Genomic DNA, 20,454 nt, shown 5'->3' with positions numbered 1-20,454 from the left:
CGAGGAGGAGGAAGAGGAGGGGGAGGAGGAAGAGGGAGGGGCGGGGTGTAATTCTCACAAGAACTCAGATATCAAAGCACATTTGGGGGGGTAATTGATGACAGAGAGAGTCATTTTTATTCTTAAATATTGATGAATGAAGATAATTTGATGAATGAAGATAATAATTGGGGTCAAGCAGATGGGGCACTTTACTTATCCAGGGGCAAAAGAGCAGGTGCTTGACCACCATCTGTCCACGTGATGGCACCTTGTCCACATCCTCTTGACTCACATCCGCCCTGACCAACAGAGGATCGCTTCTTCTTCTTTACACTCCTCCACCTGAGGCTCAGCAGAGACCGTCAGCACAGTAAGACCCCGACAATCACTATCTGAATCTAAACACTATCGATTGAAAATAAGGTAATAGGCAATCAATGTTAATTTTGAGGCTGGTAAACATTTTTACAGCATCAGTGTAGTTTGTGAACTTTTCAAGAGACAATTTATGAAGAGTTGAAAGTTATTACGCGTTCAAAATATCCATAAATAATGCAGATAATCCAATGAAATGTATTCATATATATATAAATACAAACAAACAAACCCATTTTTGTTTTTTTCTAAGGTTATATCTAGATTTGAGTTCATGATACATTATTACTTTTAAAATGAATACTTCAGTACAATAAGGGTTAGAGCGGAGTTTGGTGTAACTCAGTTGGAAGCTGGTTCATCGAGGGTCTCGCCCCATGGCCTTCTAGGGACCAGCCGCCACTGGTTCGACTCCTTATTTGATTGTACACTGTCCTTTACACCAACTTTGACCTAAAATGTATCTAGGTTACATTGTAGAGATGAAAAAGTAAAGTATGATGACTGGTATGCTTTTGATATACCTAAATACACAATACCACAATGTCATGGTACGGTGTTGCCTCAAAGGAATGTTCACATTTTAACAAGTTTCCATTATTTAATTAGCAAACAAAGTGCATTAAACTATTAGAAATTAAGCTTTATTCACCTATTTAATGTCAATCCATTTTTTTGAAAAAGGCAGTGCGAAGACGTTTGAGTGAATCACCCCCCCAGCAAAACTCCCCCCCCCCACCCTCCTTTAACCATCAACTTCCTTCATTCTACACACTATTGTCAACCGTGTCAAAGTTACAGAGGAAATAGCTTTGACCATTCAACCACCAGTTTTCACCCTGTACATCGCCATCTTGACACTTATGCCGTAAGTAAGAGGCCTACAATCACTGTTTGAATCTAAAAATGCTTGATTATAAACAAGATGAAATGCAACCGAAAAATGTAGTTTTTTACATTAATTTTGAGGCTGGTAGACATTTTTACAGTGGTCAGTTTAGCTTGTGAACGTGAGAGACAATTTATGAAGAGTTGAAAGTTCTTTTCGCCTTCAAAATGTAAATAAACATTGCAGATGAGTCAAAGAAATGCATTCATATATATTTAAAAATACTAACAAACCAGTTCTGCCGAAACAGAGCATAGAAAGTAACGACTAACCCTTTTTCTTTTGAAAGGTTATATCTAAATAAGAGTTGATGATGCATTTTTACTTTTAAAATGAAAAACGAAGGGTGAGAGCGAGAGTTTGATGACATAAGATGTTCCTTTATTAGTCTGACAATGGAGAAACTCCGTGCTAAAACAGTGCACACAAGATACATGGTTAAAAAAATAAGAGCAGCAGTAATAAGTAGGTAAAACATATGATAGACAAAACTAAAAAATAAGTGTATATATAATAAATAAGAGTGCAAATACCACAGTAACTAAATATACTAGGACCTGAATAAATATATGTATACAAGTGGTTCTCAAACTTTTTCTGTCGGTGCGCACTTTGGAGGAACAAAAATGTTCGGGCCCCACCCACCCAACAAAGTGAAACTAAACAGTTCATGCTGAATTTTCATTAAAAAAACAACATTTTGTGACTAAAAAATAAGAATCTGTTCATTCAGCTCCATTGCAGGTGGAAAGTAAGGTGAATTGCTCCGCCTCGATTTACTGGAGGTTGTCAGGTTCATAGTATCACTCCGCCGGTGGAAATAAACCTTGTTTACCACAAAATTCCTATATTTCCACTGGAATGTTAGTATATGACTTATTTCCAGTGTGTAACCAGGCTTCTCCTGACCATGGTTTAAAAAGACAGTTTAGCTAAAACACAAATATATATATATATATTTTTAAACCCCCCTCTCCAGCCTATTTCAGTCTTTTTCTTTGTTTAAATGATAACGTAAAGAGCCAAGTTCAGTTAACACGAACACATCTGAAAGAAGTCCACAAAAAGCATTAATGTAAGTTTCACCAAGTTTTAACTTCAACAGTTAATGTAAGTTGAGGCATTGTGGGACTGGAAGGATGCTCTTGCACTCCAGTATCTTAGTGTCCTAAGCATACAATGCAAATAACAATCAGATGCAATGATTTATGAATTATCAATGCATTTTACCTTTTACTGGTAATATCTGTCGCTGCACTTTCACCCTCACTGTCCTTTACTGCAACTTTAACATAAAATGTATCTAGGTTACATTGTTGTCAGGACCGGATTAAAACGAGGACTCAGATGCAGAGGGTTGGCGTCTTTATTCGCTTTGTGAAAAAACAAACATTAACGGCTACGAGCTATCAGCGTTTCTGCCGAAAATGAACAAACTAAAAATCTCTCTTATACGAGGAAAACGAAAGGCTTCGAAAGCACGCCAAAACTAAATCTAAGAAAACTCAAAATAAAGGTCACTCTTACACAGAGGAAAAACAAAAGGGGTAATCGTTCCGAGACAAGGTATAAACGAATCCTGTGGCTGTGGCGAGGCTTGGGTGAACACACGGTGGTACACTCAGGCACGAGACAAAGGGAGACGCAGACTATAAGACACATGAGAGTAATGGGAAACAGGTGGACACAATCAGGAATCAGGGGAGAGGATTTGACTGGTGACATGAGGAAGGGAAAGTGACCTGAAACGAGAGGAAGGTTACTACTTTCAAAATAAAACGGAAATGACAAGACCCAAACATGCAGACAAAAACCCAACTTGATCTCACCCTGTGACAATTGTAGAGATAAAAAAGAAAACTATGACGACTGGTATGCTTTTGATATACCTAAATACAATATACCACAATGTCATGGTACGGTGTTGCCTCAAAGTTTCCATTACTTAATTAGCAAACAAAGTGCATTAAACTATTAGAAATGAAGCTTTATTCACCTATTTAATGTGAAACCATTTTTTTGAAAATGGCAGTGCGAAGACGTTTAAGCAAATCACCCCCCCAGCGAAACACCCCCCCCCCTCCTGCCCCATTAAACCATCAACTTCCTCCATTCGACACACTTTGTCAACCGTTTCATAGTTACAGAGGAACTAGCTTTAACCATTCAACCACGAGTTTGTCTAATCAGGATGTTCTCTGTTGTGTAATTCAATTTTAGATAGAGATATAACAGAGAGATACGTCTACACCCTGTACATGGTCATCTTGACACTTATGCCGTAAGAGGCCTATAATCACTATTTGAATCGAAAAATGTTTGATTATAAACAAGATGAATTGCATTCGAGAAATGTAGCTTTTTATATTAATTTTGAGGCTGGTAGACAAATTTTACAGTGGTCAGTTTAGTGTCAGTTTAGTCAATTTATGATGAGTGGAAAGTTCTTTCGCCTTCAAAATGTACATAAACATTGCAGATGAGTCAAAGAAATGCATTCATATAGAAATACTAACGAACCAGTTCAGAAACGCCTTGGGTCTCTGACTTATAACAGCACGTATTTCTCAGAATTCACTGCGTGTATATATATATCGCTAGTGGGACCCTATTTTTACCTTTTATATTCCTACTTCCCTATTCTATTGCAAAACTATGGGCTGGGCCACCCTGAGGTTACTTTCGGGCCGCGTGTGGCAACACGCCAAATGAATATCCCTGATCTAATGTCATCAAACTCTCGCTCTCACCCTTAATTTTTCATTTTAAAAGTATAAATGAACACTGAATATATATTCAGTGTTCATTTATACTTTTATTAACTGATATTAACTAACGATATTAACTAGCGATATTTAACTAGCGATATTTTTTCGCCACTATGGCCACGCCAAGACCCGCCCTTCAATAGCATTCACACACTACTATTGGCCAGGTGTCCGTGTACAAGTCCTATCCCCTGACTGCTTCGTAGGGCGGGTCTTGGCGTGGCCATAGTGGGATTGGTAATTCTGAGTCCAGCCAAAACTACCAACGTCTAAACAATGCAGAGCGTGCTGTGCCGGCAGTAGCCTACATTACTATCAATATGTCTTTCTCAACAGTGAAACGTAAAATTGACAATGAAAACCGTCAGTTTAACCCTGCCTGGACTGACAAATACTTGTTTTTTTTACCGGCACATCCAAATGCCAAGCCGATGTGTTTAATTTGTAATGAGTGAGTTGCACTACTTAAAGATTACAATCTGAGGCGGCACCACGTTGAGAAACACCAGACTTTCCGGACCAATTTTCCCGAGGGATCTCAGTGTTACCGTGGTACAGTCATTTACAGGCCAAGAGAGCTACCGCAGCATCCCTTGTTATAAAATAACAACATAATATAAAATAATAATAAAAAAAACACAATTTAATTTCACAAAACCGAACCTTAATACCTCGGCGCCCAACCAGAGGGTAGCGCCCCACAGTTTGAGAACCACTGATGTACATGTACTGTGGCAATCCACGGGTGTGGGCAAAAAGAATCTGCTGGGAGTCACGAGTGGTTGCACAAAAAAGGTTTGATTTATTTCTAAACGTCCAAACAAAAAGAAAAAAAAGCCAAAGTAAGTTCTTCCTCTTTGGAGGGTTTGGGTCCCTCGGTCCCGCTCGACGGTCCAGCACTCGGTCTCCTCACTGCAGGGAAAACAGAAGAAAAGTCCTTAGGGGTTAACGCATATGTGTTAGCGCAGGCCTCGGCCTGACGTCAGCTCCTACTCACGTCTAGTTCTCCCTGGCTGTTGGAACGGTTGGTCCTTTATAGTGGGGCCCACCTTCATCAGCCTCATGAGCCGCAGCTGTGCCGCTCGTTGTCTCCCGGGGGGGGGGCGGGGCGTATCCCCTTTTAGTCACCTGACCTTGGTGCTGATTGGTGCTCCTAGGGACCTGCACCCGTGGGTTGCCACAACTCCCCCACCCCAGCAGAAAGCCGGGACCCCGCCGTCCCGCCCACATACAAACGTCCCGCCGGGACAGTGCATCCGCGTTAGCATGTTCCTTCCCTGGTCGGTGCTCCACCGTGAATTTATAGTCCTGGAGGGTCAGGAACCAGCGGGTGACCCTGGCGTTGGAGTCCTTTGCCTGCGCCATCCATTTCAGGGGGGCATGGTCGGTCACCAGGGTGAAACTCCGCCCCAGGAGGTAGTAGCGAAGCTTGTCCAGTGCCCATTTTATGGCGAGCGCCTCCTTCTCCACAGTAGAGTAAGCGCGTTCGTTTGGCAGAAACTTTCGGCTGATATACATCACCGGGTGCTCCTCTCCGTCTCGTACCTGAGATAGTACTGCGCCCAGTCCCACTTCCGACGCATCTGTGTGGACTAGGAATGGGAGAGAGAAGGCAGGCGTTACTAGCACCGGTTTGGTGCACAAAGCCTGTCGTAGGCACTCAAAGGCCCCGTTAGCTTCGGTGTTCCATTTGACCTTGTCCGGCCCCCGTTTTCTCGTCAGGTCATGCAAGGGGGCTGCCATAGTTGCGTAGCGGGGAATGAACCTCTGGTAATACCCCACCAAACCTAGGAATGATTTGACCTGGCGCTTGGTCTTGGGTCTTGGCCAGCTGAGAATGGCCTCTACCTTGGCATCCTGGGGTCGCACGTTGCCCCGTCCTATGCGGTAGCCCAGGTAAGAAGCTTCCTCTAGGCCCAGCCGGCACTTCTTTGGGTTTGCCGTGAGGCCTGCCCCGCGAAGGGCCCCCAGAACAGCTCTCAGTCGGCTCAGGTGAGTCTCCCAGTCGTCGCTGTGAATTACAATGTCATCGATATAGGCTGCGGCATACCCTTGGTGCGGCCGGAGAATCTTGTCCATTAACCGCTGGAATGTGGCGGGGGCTCCATGGACACCAAAGGGCAACACGGTGTACTGATATAGGCCTTCGGGGGTGGCGAAGGCCGTCTTCTCTCTGGCCCGAGTTGTCAGCGGCACCTGCCAGTAGCCTTTGGTGAGGTCCAAGGTGGAGATGAAACGGGCCGTTCCCAGCCGGTCTATCAGTTCATCCACCCTGGGCATAGGATAGGCATCGAACTGGGAGGCGTCATTGAGTCTACGAAAGTCATTGCAAAAACGGTAAGAGCCATCTGGCTTGAGCACCAGTACCACTGGGCTGGACCAGGCACTGTGGGACTCCTCAATGACCCCCAGCTGGAGCATTCTACTCACCTCCTGCCTGATGGCCTCTCTCCTCGCCTCGGGGACACGATACGGCTTCACCCGAACCGTTACTCCTGGCTCGGTCCTTATGTCAGGGGTGGCCACGGCGGTCCTGCCCGGCAGGTCGGAGAAGACATCCAGGTGCTGCCACACTACCTCACGGAGGTCTTGCAGCTGACTCGGGCTGAGATGGTCTCCCATGGGCACATTCGGTAACGGGATCCGAGCGGTAAGGGCCGGGGTGGGTTGCGCCGGCGGTCCTGGAAGACATTTTTTAAGAAGGTTAACATGGTAGAGTTGTAGGGGCCTGCGCCGGCCAGGCTGACGTACCTGATAGTTGGCTTCATTGACCCGTGTCACCACCTCATAGGGTCCCTGCCACTTAGCCAGGAATTTGCAGTCTGCGCTGGGGACCAACACAAGAACACGTTCTCCTGGTTGGAAGGCACGTACCTGGGCACCCCGATTGTACACTCTGGCTTGGGCCTGCTGTGCCTGTTGCAGGTGTTCCCTCACTACTGGCCAGACTTGGGCCATCCGGGTCCTCATTTGGTCCACGTGCTCGATGATGGTGCGATGGGGTGAAGGCTGACTCTCCCAGGCTTCCTTAGCGATGTCTAAAAGTCCGCGGGGTCTTCTCCCGTACAGCAGCTCGAACGGGGAGAACCCTGTGGACGCCTGAGGCACTTCTCTTACCCCAAACAGAACGTAGGGTAGCAATTGGTCCCAGTTCTTCCCATCGGCCTCCATTACCTTCTTAAGCATCCGTTTTAGCGTCTGGTTGAACCGTTCTACCAGGCCGTCCGTTTGGGGGTGATAAACTGATGTTCGTAGTTGCTTCACCTGTAGCAGTCTTAACATTTCTTTTAAAACCCTTGACATGAAACAAGTGCCCTGGTCAGTGAGGATTTCCTTTGCTATTCCTACCCTACTGAACAATAAGAACAATTCTTTACCCACCGCTTTGGCGGTGGCAGCTCGCAGTGGTAGAGCTTCCGGGTATCTGGTTGCATAGTCTATGATCACTAGGATGTATCGATGACCCCTACTAGTTTTGGGCAGTGGACCTACAATGTCCATGGCAAGTCGCTCGAATGGTTCTTCGATAATTGGCAGGGGGATTAGCGGGTGCCTCACTGAGGGCCGGGGGGCCACTAGTTGGCACTCTGGGCAGCCGGCGCAATAATCCACGACTGCCCTTTTCATGCCGGGCCAGTAAAACCGGGTTTCTATCCTCTCCCGTGTCTTATCCATCCCTAGGTGAGCGCCCATAAGGTGGGAGTGGGCCAGATACAATACCTTACTGGTGTAGGGGCGAGGGACTACTAACTGTTCGACTGTCTGCCCTCCTTTCTGGCACATCCTATACAGCAATGAATTTTTTGTAACAAAGAAGGGGTAAGACAAGGCACTCACCGGGTCGATGGGCTGTCCGTCGTGGGCGAGCACCCGAGCCCAGGCGTGTTTCAGGGTGTCGTCTTCTTTCTGGGCTGTAGCAAACTGGCCCTCTCTGTTCCCCATCCCGTCCGCGACTAAGGGGAATTCTGAGAACTCCGTAAGGCTCCCGCCCTCCCCCCCTCTGGGGATTTGGGATCCCTCCGTAGCGGTGTCCGTATCGGGGGTTCGGCCCCTCGCCCGGTTGGAGCCTCCGGGTGCAGTCGAAGGCGAGGGGGGAAGGGGTCTTGCCTCTTCCGGGGGGCCCTCGTCGGACGAACCGGACGGAGCGTGGGCCGCACAGGCAGCCCTGGGTCTCCCGCGTCGGATGGGTCTTGGCTGGGAGGCCCTATCGTGCCCTCCCCTCGGTCGCAGACCCCAAAATCTCTCAAAAATGGGGCAGTCGCGTCCAATGATCATGGGGACCGGGAGGTCGGGAACCAGCCCAGCCCGTATGGAAAAAGATCCCCGGGGGGTACACACCTGGATCCATCTCGTTGGATATGCCTTGAGGTCCCCATGGACGCAGGTCACCTCGATGCGTGGCCCCTCTTCTCCTTCCGCCCACTCAGGGCGGATCAGGGTAACCACACTACCCGAATCTATCAGGGCTGAGGTGTCCTGGTTCCCCACCCGAACCGGCACAGTTGCGGCGCCGGGTATCGGGGGGGTCCAACAGGTAGTCATGAGGCACCTCCCTGGGCGGTGCTGTTCCTCCGTGCTGGCGGAGGGCATGGGCACATCGCCCGCAGGGCACTGCCGGGCAATATGTCCTAACTGGCCGCACGAAAAACATCTCCACTCAGACCTGTCGGGTGTTGGGCGCGGAGCGGTTCTCGGAGCCGGGCGAAGAAGGGTTGCTGATGGCCGGATCGGAGCCCGTCCCTCAAGGCCTCGGGGAGCAGGGCATGTCCCCGCCGTCATCTGCTGGCTGACCCGATGGTTCTCCAGTAGGTTAATCAGCTCGTCCACCGACGCGGGGTGGTTCTGGGCTGCCCATCGCTTGGCGTCGAGAGGCAGGGCCCGGATGCAGCGGTCCATAACGACGCGGTCGATGGCAGCTGGACCCTCCCCGGTCACCAACCAGCTACGGGTAAGCCTCCCCAGGCGCACCACCTGGCTCCGCACGGGACCCTGGGGGTCGTACACCCAATCGTGGACCCGCTGGGCGCGGCCGGCTAAATTGTGCCCATAGTGGGCCAGGATGGCCCCCTTCAGCGTTGGGTAGTCTGTAGCCTCCCTGGTCCCGAGGTCTTGGTACGCCCTCTGGGCGTCCCCTGTCAGAAAAGGCGCCAGAATGTGTGCCCACCTGTCTTCCGGCCAGCCTTCACGTTCTGCCGTTCGTTCGAAGACCTCAAGGAAGGCCTCCACATTGTCTCCGGGGGTCTGCTTTGTGAGTAGAGCTGTTGGGGACGCGTGAGGGGCCCTTGGGGTTAAGTTCTCAGCCAGCCGGTCGAATGTCCCCTGAAGGGCTGCCATGCTCTGCACCTGCTGCGCCTGGGCTTGGAGAAGCCTGGCCATCGCGGCCTCCATTGCTTCTCCCATAGTCTCCTGCTTTCGGGGTTACGGCGGTGGAACTAAAGAATTGCCCGCATCCTCCACCATATGTGGCAATCCACGGGTGTGGGCAAAAAGAATCTGCTGGGAGTCACGAGTGGTTGCACAAAAAAGGTTTGATTTATTTCTAAACGTCCAAACAAAAAGAAAAAAAAGCCAAAGTAAGTTCTTCCTCTTTGGAGGGTTTGGGTCCCTCGGTCCCGCTCGACGGTCCAGCACTCGGTCTCCTCACTGCAGGGAAAACAGAAGAAAAGTCCTTAGGGGTTAACGCATATGTGTTAGCGCAGGCCTCGGCCTGACGTCAGCTCCTACTCACGTCTAGTTCTCCCTGGCTGTTGGAACGGTTGGTCCTTTATAGTGGGGCCCACCTTCATCAGCCTCATGAGCCGCAGCTGTGCCGCTCGTTGTCTCCCGGGGGGGGGGCGGGGCGTATCCCCTTTTAGTCACCTGACCTTGGTGCTGATTGGTGCTCCTAGGGACCTGCACCCGTGGGTTGCCACAGTACACACAGTGTACTCCATTTGACGACACCAGGACATGAATTTAATGACGAGGCTCTCTCAGTTCGTCTGGTTGATTAAAATATCTCAATAAGGCCGGATACATTTTGTGTTTTTGGGGAGAAACTTAAGAAAATGGAGAAACATAGCACATTGAAAACACCTTTTGAAATCACAGTCAACTCAACGCATTGTCCACTCAAATGTTGTGTGTCCACTATTGATGCATCTGCTCTGTCTCTGAAGGTGAGCCATGTCCTGTTCAGCCTCCCAGTCGACTCCTCAGCGTCCATTTCTCCTCGGCAGCCTTTTGGTGTTTTGCTTCATCTGCCTTTTCATCTCGTACATGGACGACATCACCTACACAGATTTTGGAAGAGTTGGTCGGATTTGTCCTGCCTTCCTGTGTATCGAGAAACTACAGAATAATGACTCAATCCCCAGCAGCTCCACAGAGCTCCACAATGAAACACATTCAGGTCCAACCGAGAAGCTCCAGGCAGCAGCAGTGGACGCTGAGTCCGACACTGTTGTGCTGATCTGGATGTGGCCGTTTGGCTTCAGATTTGAACTCAACTGCGACATTTTCAATTTCAAAAGATGCCACTTAACAGATGACAAGGAACTTTACCATAAGGCCCACGGGGTGGTCTTCCACCACAGGGATATACATGGAAATTTAGAAAACATGCCCAAAGTGCCACGCCCCGTTTTTCAGAAATGGGTTTGGTCAAATATGGAGTCGCCCACCAACTCAGGTAAAATCGCTGGACTGAATGAGTTATTCAACTTGACAAGCAACTATCGGCGTGATTCAAGTATTCCAGTGCCTTATGGGAATCTGTATCCCGTGACCTCTACAAATGAGAGTTTCAAATTGCCAGCAAAGGACAAGTTGGTGTGTTGGATTGTGAGCAACTGGAGCCCGAATATGAAGAGAGTTCAGTACTACAATGAACTGAAGAAACACGTAACAATTCATGCTTATGGGGGAGCCTTTCAAAAACCTGTCGGTAATGAAGACTTTGTAAAAATAATGTCTAGTTGTAAATTCTACCTCTCCTTTGAAAACTCCTTCCACAGAGATTACATCACAGAGAAGTTCTTTAATCCTTTGACTTGGGGAAGTGTTCCGGTAGTTATGGGCCCGCCAAGACACATGTATGAGGGCCATGCCCCAGCTGAGTCTTTCATTCATGTCGATGACTTCCCTTCTCCCAAGGAGTTGGCAGAGCGGCTACTTTACCTTGACCAAAATCAAACCGAGTACATGCGATTCTTCAACTGGAGAAGCATGTTTAAAGTCAAAAGGGATCTGTTTGGAAGAGAAATTGCCTGCAAAACATGTAGATACTTACAAAACCACAAGGAGTACCAAGCTTTTAATGATCTTAACACTTGGTACTGGGGTTGAGAGGTTTTTAAACGCTTCAATTTAAATGTTCCACTGTGTATTTAACTTTATTTGTTGCTAAGGAAGTGTCCAAATGCAGCTGAAATGTTTTAAGTAAAGTACAGAGGGTCGGAAGTGATAGAAAGCGTGGATTCTGTTGTTGTGCATGATGTTCAAAGCATGTTTCTAGAAACATTTGATAACATTACACTTTAGTAAGTAACACAAGTTCTTTTTATTATTTGTAATTGAGTTCATTTGAAAAGCTTTTTACACACTTAAATCCAAATTCCGGTTATTGATTGGGTTTCTAATGAGGATAAGTTGTCTTTTCCCGGTTATTGAAAAATGTGTATGAAATCATAAAAGTAAGACAGGGACAATAATTGTTTTGACCCTTGACCAACAGGAAGACAGGGACAATAATAGTTGTGACCCTTGACCATTTTAGGAATTTAAGTAGAAGTGCACCCCTAGCGGTGAGAAGTATGTTACATGTATCAATGTTTAGTGTAGAAATATAGTTTGTGTGATGTTAGATAGTAGATATTACATTTGTATGTTAAATGAAGTGAATGCATTATAGTCAATAACAATTTATGGTCATGTAAATCATATAAACACTGTACACATTAACATCCTGTCATGATGTAATGTTAAAACCTGGGGACGGAAGCTAATTTCCGTCCGTTATGGATTTCTAACCATCTTTCCCCAAAAGAGGGATGTTGTTGGGAGTTTTTTCTCCTGTCAGGTATTAGTTAAGCAATTGGATGCAAGACAGCCGAATGAGGCAATGTGTTGCACCAGATAAACTGTGATAAACCAATAAGTACGGTGATCTTATATGTTGTGTTGTAATTGAAGTGTACTAGTTATAAGATGAAGACAAATTATGTATATGATGTTATATTCACTCTTTGAGGCTTAAAGCCAAAATGTTTTTACATAAGAATGCATTGGAATGTGAGGGAGAGATAAGACAGAGAGGTTTCAGGTTACTGCAGCAGATTCACACCTTGATGTGAAAAGGCTGAACCAGGAGGAGATACATTGAAGGAGCCAATGACATTCAAATACACCCAGAAGACAACCCCCCCCGGGAGTTTCGAATCATCAAACCGGGAGGAGAACAATTAGAATTTTTCTGCAGCCGCTTTGATAAGTCACCTTTGACTTGGTCGGAGAATTCTCTATTTCGCGAAATATATCACTATTCACATTGTATTTCACTTTGTAATTGTAGGCCTTACTCTTTGTTGAGTTATTAAATACTTTTTGATTTTTAAAACCTGAGCTAGTCGACTTTTGATTCACCGTATCCTGCCTGGACGAAAACCAAGGGAAGGTGGTCTCCCCTTCGGCCTTCAAACCCAACAACCAACAGGAAGACCGGGACAATAATAGTTGTCATCCTTGACAATTTATCAACCGATATTTTCAGTTGGGTTTTACCTTGTATTTTTGCTACGTAAAAGAAAATCAAGACTTACAGTGACGACTATATTTTAAGGAATAAAAAGTATACTTCACCACGCCTGAAAGATGGGTGGTGTACAGGGTTAATTTAAAAAGGAAATGAGTCCTCCGGAGGGACCCATTGTGGATCTGATGAGAAGGAAATATGGCCTGAGTTGTCAAAGGATTTTGGGTTCCCTGGGTTTCCAAATGGTTCTTTTAGTAGAATAAAACTGAACATGTTACGAACAAACTTAGAGGGAAAAGAGAAGGTTATAAAATCTCAGAAAGTGATAAAAGTCAAAGACTCGGAGGACATTGAAAAACAAAGTAAATGAAGTAAATTCCAGAAGGACGCAGATCTGTTATTTTAACCTCAGGATGAACCAAAAGAAAAATGTGATAAATTTGATATTATTGTGAGACTACATACAAAGACCAGCACACAGGATATGTGTCTGCGATTAGGGATCATAGATCCAAAAACAGGTTTACAAGCAAGACAACAATTGGTATAATCACAGAATTGTTTAGTTAATCTGTTTCGGCAAAATGAATGAAAGCTGTTGAAATGAAGCAGGAGTGACTGATGTGAAAAAGTGTAACTCAATTATTACTATTTTGGTTTAACTAAAGAGGCTATTATTTAGTTACACAAAGGCTAAAGGAAATTTATGAAGTAACTCCTCAATGTGTCTAAGAGAATAAGAACTGGTGACGTGCAGTGAGATGTTTCTACAGAGACTGGAGGTCACAGATAAGAGATGCACGGGCATTCTTTAAAACAAAGATCAGAGAAGACTAAAACAAATCTTTGTTGAAACAACGAAGGGTTTTGAGAAACTGAGGTGTCACTGAGCGGTGGACAGATGTGGAGGGTTGCTGAATGTATGCGGGGGAAACAGTGGGGGCCAACAGGGCACCTTAAAGGATATTCCTCCTCTTATGGAGCAAGCAGATTCAAGAACACAGTGTTACATGAAATGAATCCTGAGTGCAAATATTTATCTGGGATATAATTGTATCATAATTTCGACTTTTTAAGTCATAATTTCGACTTTCTAACCCTTCTTTTTTTTTTTTTTTGTGGCGGAAATGGGCTTCCATAATTATGCATTGTACTCAACAACTAAACTAAACAAGGGCATGAAGATTGTACATTCGTTTTGGTCTTTAATTTAAAAGAATATGCTCACAATTACTGGAATGTAAAAATTTACAACAAGATTTTTACACAAACAAGACAATTCTGAAGGGAATTTAGTGACATCTAGAAACAGATCTACAAAAAACATAATTGCTATTACAGCTACTAAATGAAGTAAACTACCTAAGGAAAAAGCAGGTTCAAATACACAGCACAAGAATTGGTGATGAACGTTTCAAAAGGAAACCACAAATCACCTGATCAACTTTAAGGAAAAACTTTTTGGGGTAAAATGCAACTGTGAGATAATGCGGAAGATGGTAGGGACTTTATATGGAGATTTAGTTATTTTGAGCTATGTGTTAAACGAACACTTGCTCAACAGGAGGGGTGGGAAGGCAGTGGAACATTTAGCTGTTAAATAACTTATAAAATTTTTTGCCATGCATTGATTGTGAAAAACACAATCCCAAGGTTTAAATTACGAGAAAACATTAGTATGTAGTATTGAACTAAATCAGTAAAGAAAAGGAATATTGTCCGACCATCATAAATGAGATGTTTTCCAAATTATTTTGAATGTTTTCAACAGAAGCACAGAATGTTTTAACAAAGAAAAAAAAAAAACCCTCAACAGAAGAAAATAGACTGAGGGTGGAGAAATTAAATGAAGGTTTTGTTTTTAACATTACACATACTATGTGAACAAAGTAACAATGTATCGGATTTCAACTTTTGGGAAGAATTTAAATAATTTTTGCTCTTATTAACCACAGTCAGCAGGACTGATTAAACAAATAAATGGTCCAATAAAATTTAAATTAAGAAAATAATGGACAGAAAATAATTGGATACAATGTAGCTCAATTATGCTGAAGTCACAAACTAAGTAGCATTAGTGGGCTCTAACTTTTGAACTATTAGATGATGGAAACTTATTAGGTATCTTATGTAATGGCAAAAATATATGTAACTCTTCTAAAATGATTCATTTGTATAACCAGTTTATTAATTGCAAGTACTGAGATGGAAAGGCCATGGTATGAGAGCTGAAGTGTTCTGCACTGATAAATGTCCTCAGCGTCCTAGCTCTATAGACTAAACAAAGTAGGTCGTATGTGTGTAACCAGATTTGTTTTCAAGTGTTAGGAGGGCGAGTCCATGGTCCAAGAACCGATGTGTCTTACATGGACTAGCTGTCCTGAGTATCCTGGCTGTAGAGACTCAACAAGGTGGTCAAGGTTTCTGCTGACGCCACCGATAACTGAACTTGTGTATAAGAACTGCCTCGTTCTGTTAGGGGGCAAGAAGTTGGTTCATGACAGTCTGCAGAGCACGTAGCGGTTGTGACCTTTCTTCCCTTGCAAGGAAATAAACGGAGAAAGACATATTTGACTCTGAGCCTTTGCTTCTTACTTTACGATTGTCTGTGCAAAATCTTCCACCACACTTACCAAGCTTAAATCATTTGTTGAACAAATGGGAGAAAGCAGACAATAAGAAAAGAAAAGATATTACGTTATCTCCTCAATGTTTTCCTCCACAGAAGCTTCCTTATCGGGCCATGAAGGCCACAGAGAGCCTGACATGGACCGAGCACACCAACAGTCAACAAGCAGAGAGAGACCATCCTGGATCCACCTCATTTAGGATCAGGAGCCATTTATTGCCACATATGTCACACACATAGAGAAATTTGTCTTAATGGTTTCTGCGATTTAAGAAAAAATAAGATAATGTAAAATTTGATTAAAAATACACGAGCAAAAATTAAATTGATATAAATGGATAAGATGTAAGAAGTTGAGCCAATTGCCTGCAGGGGATTGCACGGCTGATGACTCATTTGTGCAGATACCTGACTTCTCCGAGGCGTGGCTGGCGAACCAGGGAGGTGAGTACAATACGGTCACCTAGCTGGAACCAGTGAAGAACCCAAGTGGAAGCCATTAGGGTCACTTTTAGAGGGGATTAATAACGCCCAGGGGTTTCGTAGGGTCTGTAGGATGGAGCTCAGTGGTGGGTCTTCGACGCAGGGATTTTTGAGCAATGATGCCACCTAGACTTACATGTATTTAGGTTTTGTTGGATTAGTGGTAACAGAAATAGAAATGCATACATAGACACACGCACATATATATTTTAACCGAAGCACAATTCCTGAATAAGAAAGATAAATAAAAACTGTATAAAAAGAATCTCTAAAATTGACAGAAGATGATTGACTGAACTTTGTTGTTTTTTGTTTTGTTTTTATCATACGAGGAACATGTTCTAGTGGATCCTGAACTGGACTCCGCTTCGCCACCCGCTGTGATCTCCCTCGGTACCGCCAACCTCCCACCACACCACACCAAGGAAGAAAAGACGAACCAACGACTACAGCCCCATCAATGAACATCACAAAATGCTTGGACAATCTGAACAAGAAACGACAGCTATCTCACCAGCAAAAGAAACCAGAACTCATTTGGCGAGTCTGAAGATTCACAGAATTAAAGAGAACTTTTACTCCTTTGGATGTTATCATGAAATCAAAACGTCAAGGAAACAGAACCCAATGTACCTCTGTCCAAAAGAGGACAGACTTTCTGTTGTACTACGGTGGAACAACTAAACTAAATCAAGTCATGAAACCAAGACATAAAAGGAGAATTTCACATGGATCACTTTGATGTGTCTATAAAAAACATATCTTACAACACGCTGTCTACTATTTTTGGCTCTACAGAAAATAGCTTTATTGATCATTTCATATTCAAATAAGGCCATTGAGGCCTCGATATACAGTAATTGGTCAGGGCATTGAGATGATCTCCCCCAGCATGCTGCAGTTATTCCCAATTGTCATCGTCCTGTTGAGAATTCTGTTGGTTCAAATTGGTTAGTCATGGTAGCATCCACCGGACGCTGCTGTAGTCCTCCAATATCAAGTATCAGAGGCCCCCAAACACAGCAAGGAGCGATACTGCCACTGAGATCAGAATAAACAGTGTTTAAATGTTTAAAGTCAAAAGTGGTCTGTTTGGAAGAGAAATTACCTGCAAAACATTTAGATACTTACAAAACCACAAGGAGTACCAAGCTTTTAATGATTTGAACACTTGGTACTGGGGTTGAGAGGTTGTGAACACTTCAATCAAAATGTTACACTGTGTAAATGTTATATAACATAAATTGTACTGTTCTCGCTGAGGTGTAGCAACTCCAACTAAACAGTGAGCTAAACTCTCTCTTATTCATGAACATGAAGACATCCTGAGTTCCTCTTATGCAGATTTATTATCTTCACATTGTGCTGAATCCATACACATGAGATGAGTGATGAAAGACGAGAGAGTGAAACTAGGAAACAAACAGCAAAAATCAATATGCAAAAATCAATATGCTTCACAGTTAACTCAGTCAGAACGAGGATTATATACATACAAGCGATGCTTCTGCTGGGGAGTCAACGGACATGATGTATTTTCTCTGGCGCGATGACTGTTTGAATTTCCAATGCGTTATCTAATGTGGTGAATTCTACGTAGCGTCCTACTTCCGGTTTTAGCGCAGTAAACAAACGTCAAAATAAGAGTCTGCATGAACTACTTCCTGTTTTAGCTCAGTAAACCAATGTCAAAATAAGAGTCTGCATGAACTGAAAGTATGCCGAGTTAAATGCATAAAAACTCAACTTAAATGCCTAAAGGGCAAAACACTCCCCGTCTGACCTTAAAGGTCACTATATTGAATGTCTCTGAACCATCAGTCTTTGGCCAGAAGAAGAACGACCTCTGACACTGGTCTCAAGAACACCTTCACAGTTCCTTGGTCCGCCGTCTTGAGTTCCACCTTCCTTACTTTGCCGTCTCTCCCAGGAAAGACAGCTGTGATCCTTGCCATAGGCCACGCGTTACGTGCAGCTTGACTATTCTTCAGGAGCACAATGTCCCCTTCTTTGAGGTCTCGTTGGACATCTCCCCATTTGCGGCGAGCTTGTAGAGTGGGGAAGAAACTCCTGACGCCAGCGACGCCAGAATCTGTCAGCGAGAACCTGAACTTGTTTCCATTGTCTGCTGAGAAGATCATTGTCTGTGAAGTCTCCAGGTGGTGGAGTAACACCAACCTTCTGGGTAAGTATCATTGCAGGAGACAGTACAAACGGTGACTCTGGGTCAGTCGAGACTGGAACGAGAGGTCTTGCATTGATTATCGCAGTAACTTCCATCATGAGTGTGCACAAGAGGTCATGGGTAAGTTGGACGCGGTCTTGGAGCAAGATCCCATCGAGGATCCGTCTTGACAGGCCTATCATACGTTCCCATGATCCTCCCATATGGGACGCATGGGGAGGATTAAACACCCGTGAGCACCCATGTTGACTCAAGAAGTTCTGCACTGTGATGTCGGATTTTTGTTGGCTTAGCCCCAGTTCCTTTGCAGCGGAAACAAAGTTTGTTGCACGGTCTGATCTTATCTGCTTTGCAGGTCCCCGTATGGCAAAGAAACGTCTCAATGCATTAATGCAACTGGACGTATTTAGAGAGTCAATGATCTCGATGTGCACGGCACGGGAGCTCATGCAGCAGAAGAGCATTGCCCACCTTTTGCTTTGGGCCTGTCCTCCTCTTGTACGCCTGGTGACAATTTGCCATGGTCCGAACACATCCACCCCTACATAGGTGAAAGGTGGGCATGTGTGCAAGCGTTCTGGGGGTAAGTCTGCCATGAGCTGTTCCTCTGTTCTTCGGCGTAACTTTCGGCACACTACACAGTTGTGCAAGACAGAGGCAACTAGTTGTTTTCCCCCTATGACCCAGAAGCCCGCTGCTTTCAGGGCCCCTTCGGTGAGGTGGCGGCCTTGATGCTTCACCTCTTCATGATACTAAAGGGCAAAAAATAAATATTTGAAAAACATTTTTTTGAATACGTCATTGTGGAAGGGTGTACAGTATGTTCTCCCACACTAGAGTAATACTCATTTAGGGGCTTACACGTATTGCTCATAACTCTGCTTCAGTCACACGTGACATATAAGAAGAAGAGGCGCCACAGTTACAAGCATTCACACACTCTCAACACTCTAACTTATGAATGACGTGTATACAGTGCAACATTTACATAACAAAATAAAAACATGCCACAGTAAAATGTCTGGAGACGGGCTTTGTCATAACATCTGCGACCATGTCTTCTGTGGTACAGTAAACAAGTGACATCTCATCTTCCCTCATGGTAGACGTAATGAAGTGATATTTAATGTCCACTTGCTTAAATCTTTGTCTACGCACAGGGTTCCTAACAAGCGCAATTGTCCCCTGGCGTTTCGCATAAACAACAGTTTTCTTATACACATAGAGGTATCTGTACCTCCCAGCAGTTGCTCCAAATAAATACACTCCTGGATTGTTAGAGCTAGAGCCACGTACTCGGCTTCGCATGTGGATAGTGCTACCGTGGGTTGCTTCTTGACTTTCCCAGGGACTGTCCTTACCCGTGCTCACACGATACCCGGGGGTACCGCCGTCCGCAGCTCAGTCTGCGTCACTATGTGCTCAGAGCTGTTTGTCTGCAGTACCCCCGAGATAACGCAAAACATGCTTCACCGTACCCAATGTCCATCTCCAGGGTCAGCGAAATGCTCTCCGCGAAGCATATGTCAGGACGTGCACAGGTTGTCAAGTAAATGAGACAGCCGACAGCCTCCCTGTACTTCTTCACATCGTCGCATCTTCAGAGTAGTCTAACTTTGGTTCACATGGTGTTTCTCTTATTGTACACTCATGCATGTCGAAACGTTCCAGTATCTTTTCAACTTTGTGACACTTTTGCAAAGTCGTCAGACTGGTTGGAGTCCATGCCCAGAAAATGCTTCAACCTACCTAGGTTCTTTATCTTAAATCTGGAAGAAAGCACATTTTTCCACTTTCTCTAGACTCTGGTTGTTGCTGGCTGCAATGATGAGATCGTTCACCCAGATAACAACTTTTACCTTCCCTGCCTCTTTTGTGTCTGTCGGGTTCTGAGTGAATCTACCAGACATGTGTGGAGCATCTCATTCCAATTACGCCCGACTGCTTCAGGGTGTAAATTCTCTAGTTTACACACTAGCTTCTCTGCCTCTTTTTCGTAACCCTCAGGTTGTTCCATGTAAATATCTCAATCAATGGGGGCGTGCAGATTATTTGGTATTCTTTTTTTCGTCATTGGATTTCTTTTTCTGCAAAATCTTTTATTTTAGAAATTGACTGGATTCTCTCCTTTACCCGTGCTCGTCCCTCCCGACATATTCCCCAAGCGTCACCAGGTGGTTCTCCAGCCTTTCACGTCCATTTGACTCAAGATGAAATTGTCTCGGGCTGCCTTCTGCATCACTACACGTATACTTGTAAGATTGGCTGTTGGTGAGAACGTCTCGCCATAATCTATCCCTGCTCTCTGACTATATCCTTTCGCAACAAACTTAGCTTTGTACTGGTCGTGCCCGTCAATGTCGCCCTTCAGTATACCCATCTCCCTCCCACTGTCTTTCTGCCCTCTGGTAA

General features: G+C 44.9%; 2 protein-coding genes across 2 annotated transcripts; one reads left to right on the top strand and one right to left on the bottom strand.

The window, feature by feature from the left end:
- The first annotated feature begins 113 nt into the window (after positions 1 to 113).
- LOC119210372 (4-galactosyl-N-acetylglucosaminide 3-alpha-L-fucosyltransferase 9-like) lies at positions 114 to 12,560 on the top strand. The gene is made up of 2 exons (XM_062559865.1): positions 114 to 352; positions 10,173 to 12,560. Exon 2 carries the CDS (start codon positions 10,180 to 10,182, stop codon positions 11,338 to 11,340), a length of 1,161 nt encoding a protein of 386 aa, XP_062415849.1. The 5' UTR covers positions 114 to 352; positions 10,173 to 10,179; the 3' UTR covers positions 11,341 to 12,560.
- Positions 6,320 to 9,930, bottom strand: LOC134107100 (uncharacterized). The gene is made up of 5 exons (XM_062558453.1): positions 9,743 to 9,930; positions 7,852 to 9,657; positions 6,897 to 7,188; positions 6,445 to 6,695; positions 6,320 to 6,328 (listed from the first exon to the last, which is right to left on the bottom strand). The coding sequence occupies exons 2-5, from the start codon at positions 9,412 to 9,414 to the stop codon at positions 6,320 to 6,322; spliced, it is 2,115 nt and encodes a 704-aa protein (XP_062414437.1). The 5' UTR covers positions 9,415 to 9,657; positions 9,743 to 9,930.
- Positions 12,561 to 20,454: the final 7,894 nt, after the last annotated feature.

Source organism: Pungitius pungitius, chromosome 2 (assembly GCF_949316345.1).
Source record: "Pungitius pungitius chromosome 2, fPunPun2.1, whole genome shotgun sequence".
NCBI lineage: Eukaryota > Metazoa > Chordata > Actinopteri > Perciformes > Gasterosteidae > Pungitius > Pungitius pungitius.
Note: the sequence above shows the minus strand (reverse complement) of the source record. Positions and strands in the feature narration are given on the sequence as shown.

What these genes read in the sequence shown, in the direction of transcription:
- LOC134107100 (XM_062558453.1), bottom strand. Translation starts at nt 9,414, where the DNA reads ATGGGAGAAGCAATGGAGGCCGCGATGGCCAGGCTTCTCCAAGCCCAG. An exon ending in ACGGACAGCCCATCGACCCG is followed by an intron (nt 7,189 to 7,851) that starts GTGAGTGCCTTG and finishes ATGCTTAAGAAG; the next exon opens with GTAATGGAGGCCGATGGGAA. An exon ending in AGCCAGAGTGTACAATCGGG is followed by an intron (nt 6,696 to 6,896) that starts GTGCCCAGGTAC and finishes AATGTCTTCCAG; the next exon opens with GACCGCCGGCGCAACCCACC.
- LOC119210372 (XM_062559865.1), top strand. Translation starts at nt 10,180, where the DNA reads ATGTCCTGTTCAGCCTCCCAGTCGACTCCTCAGCGTCCATTTCTCCTC.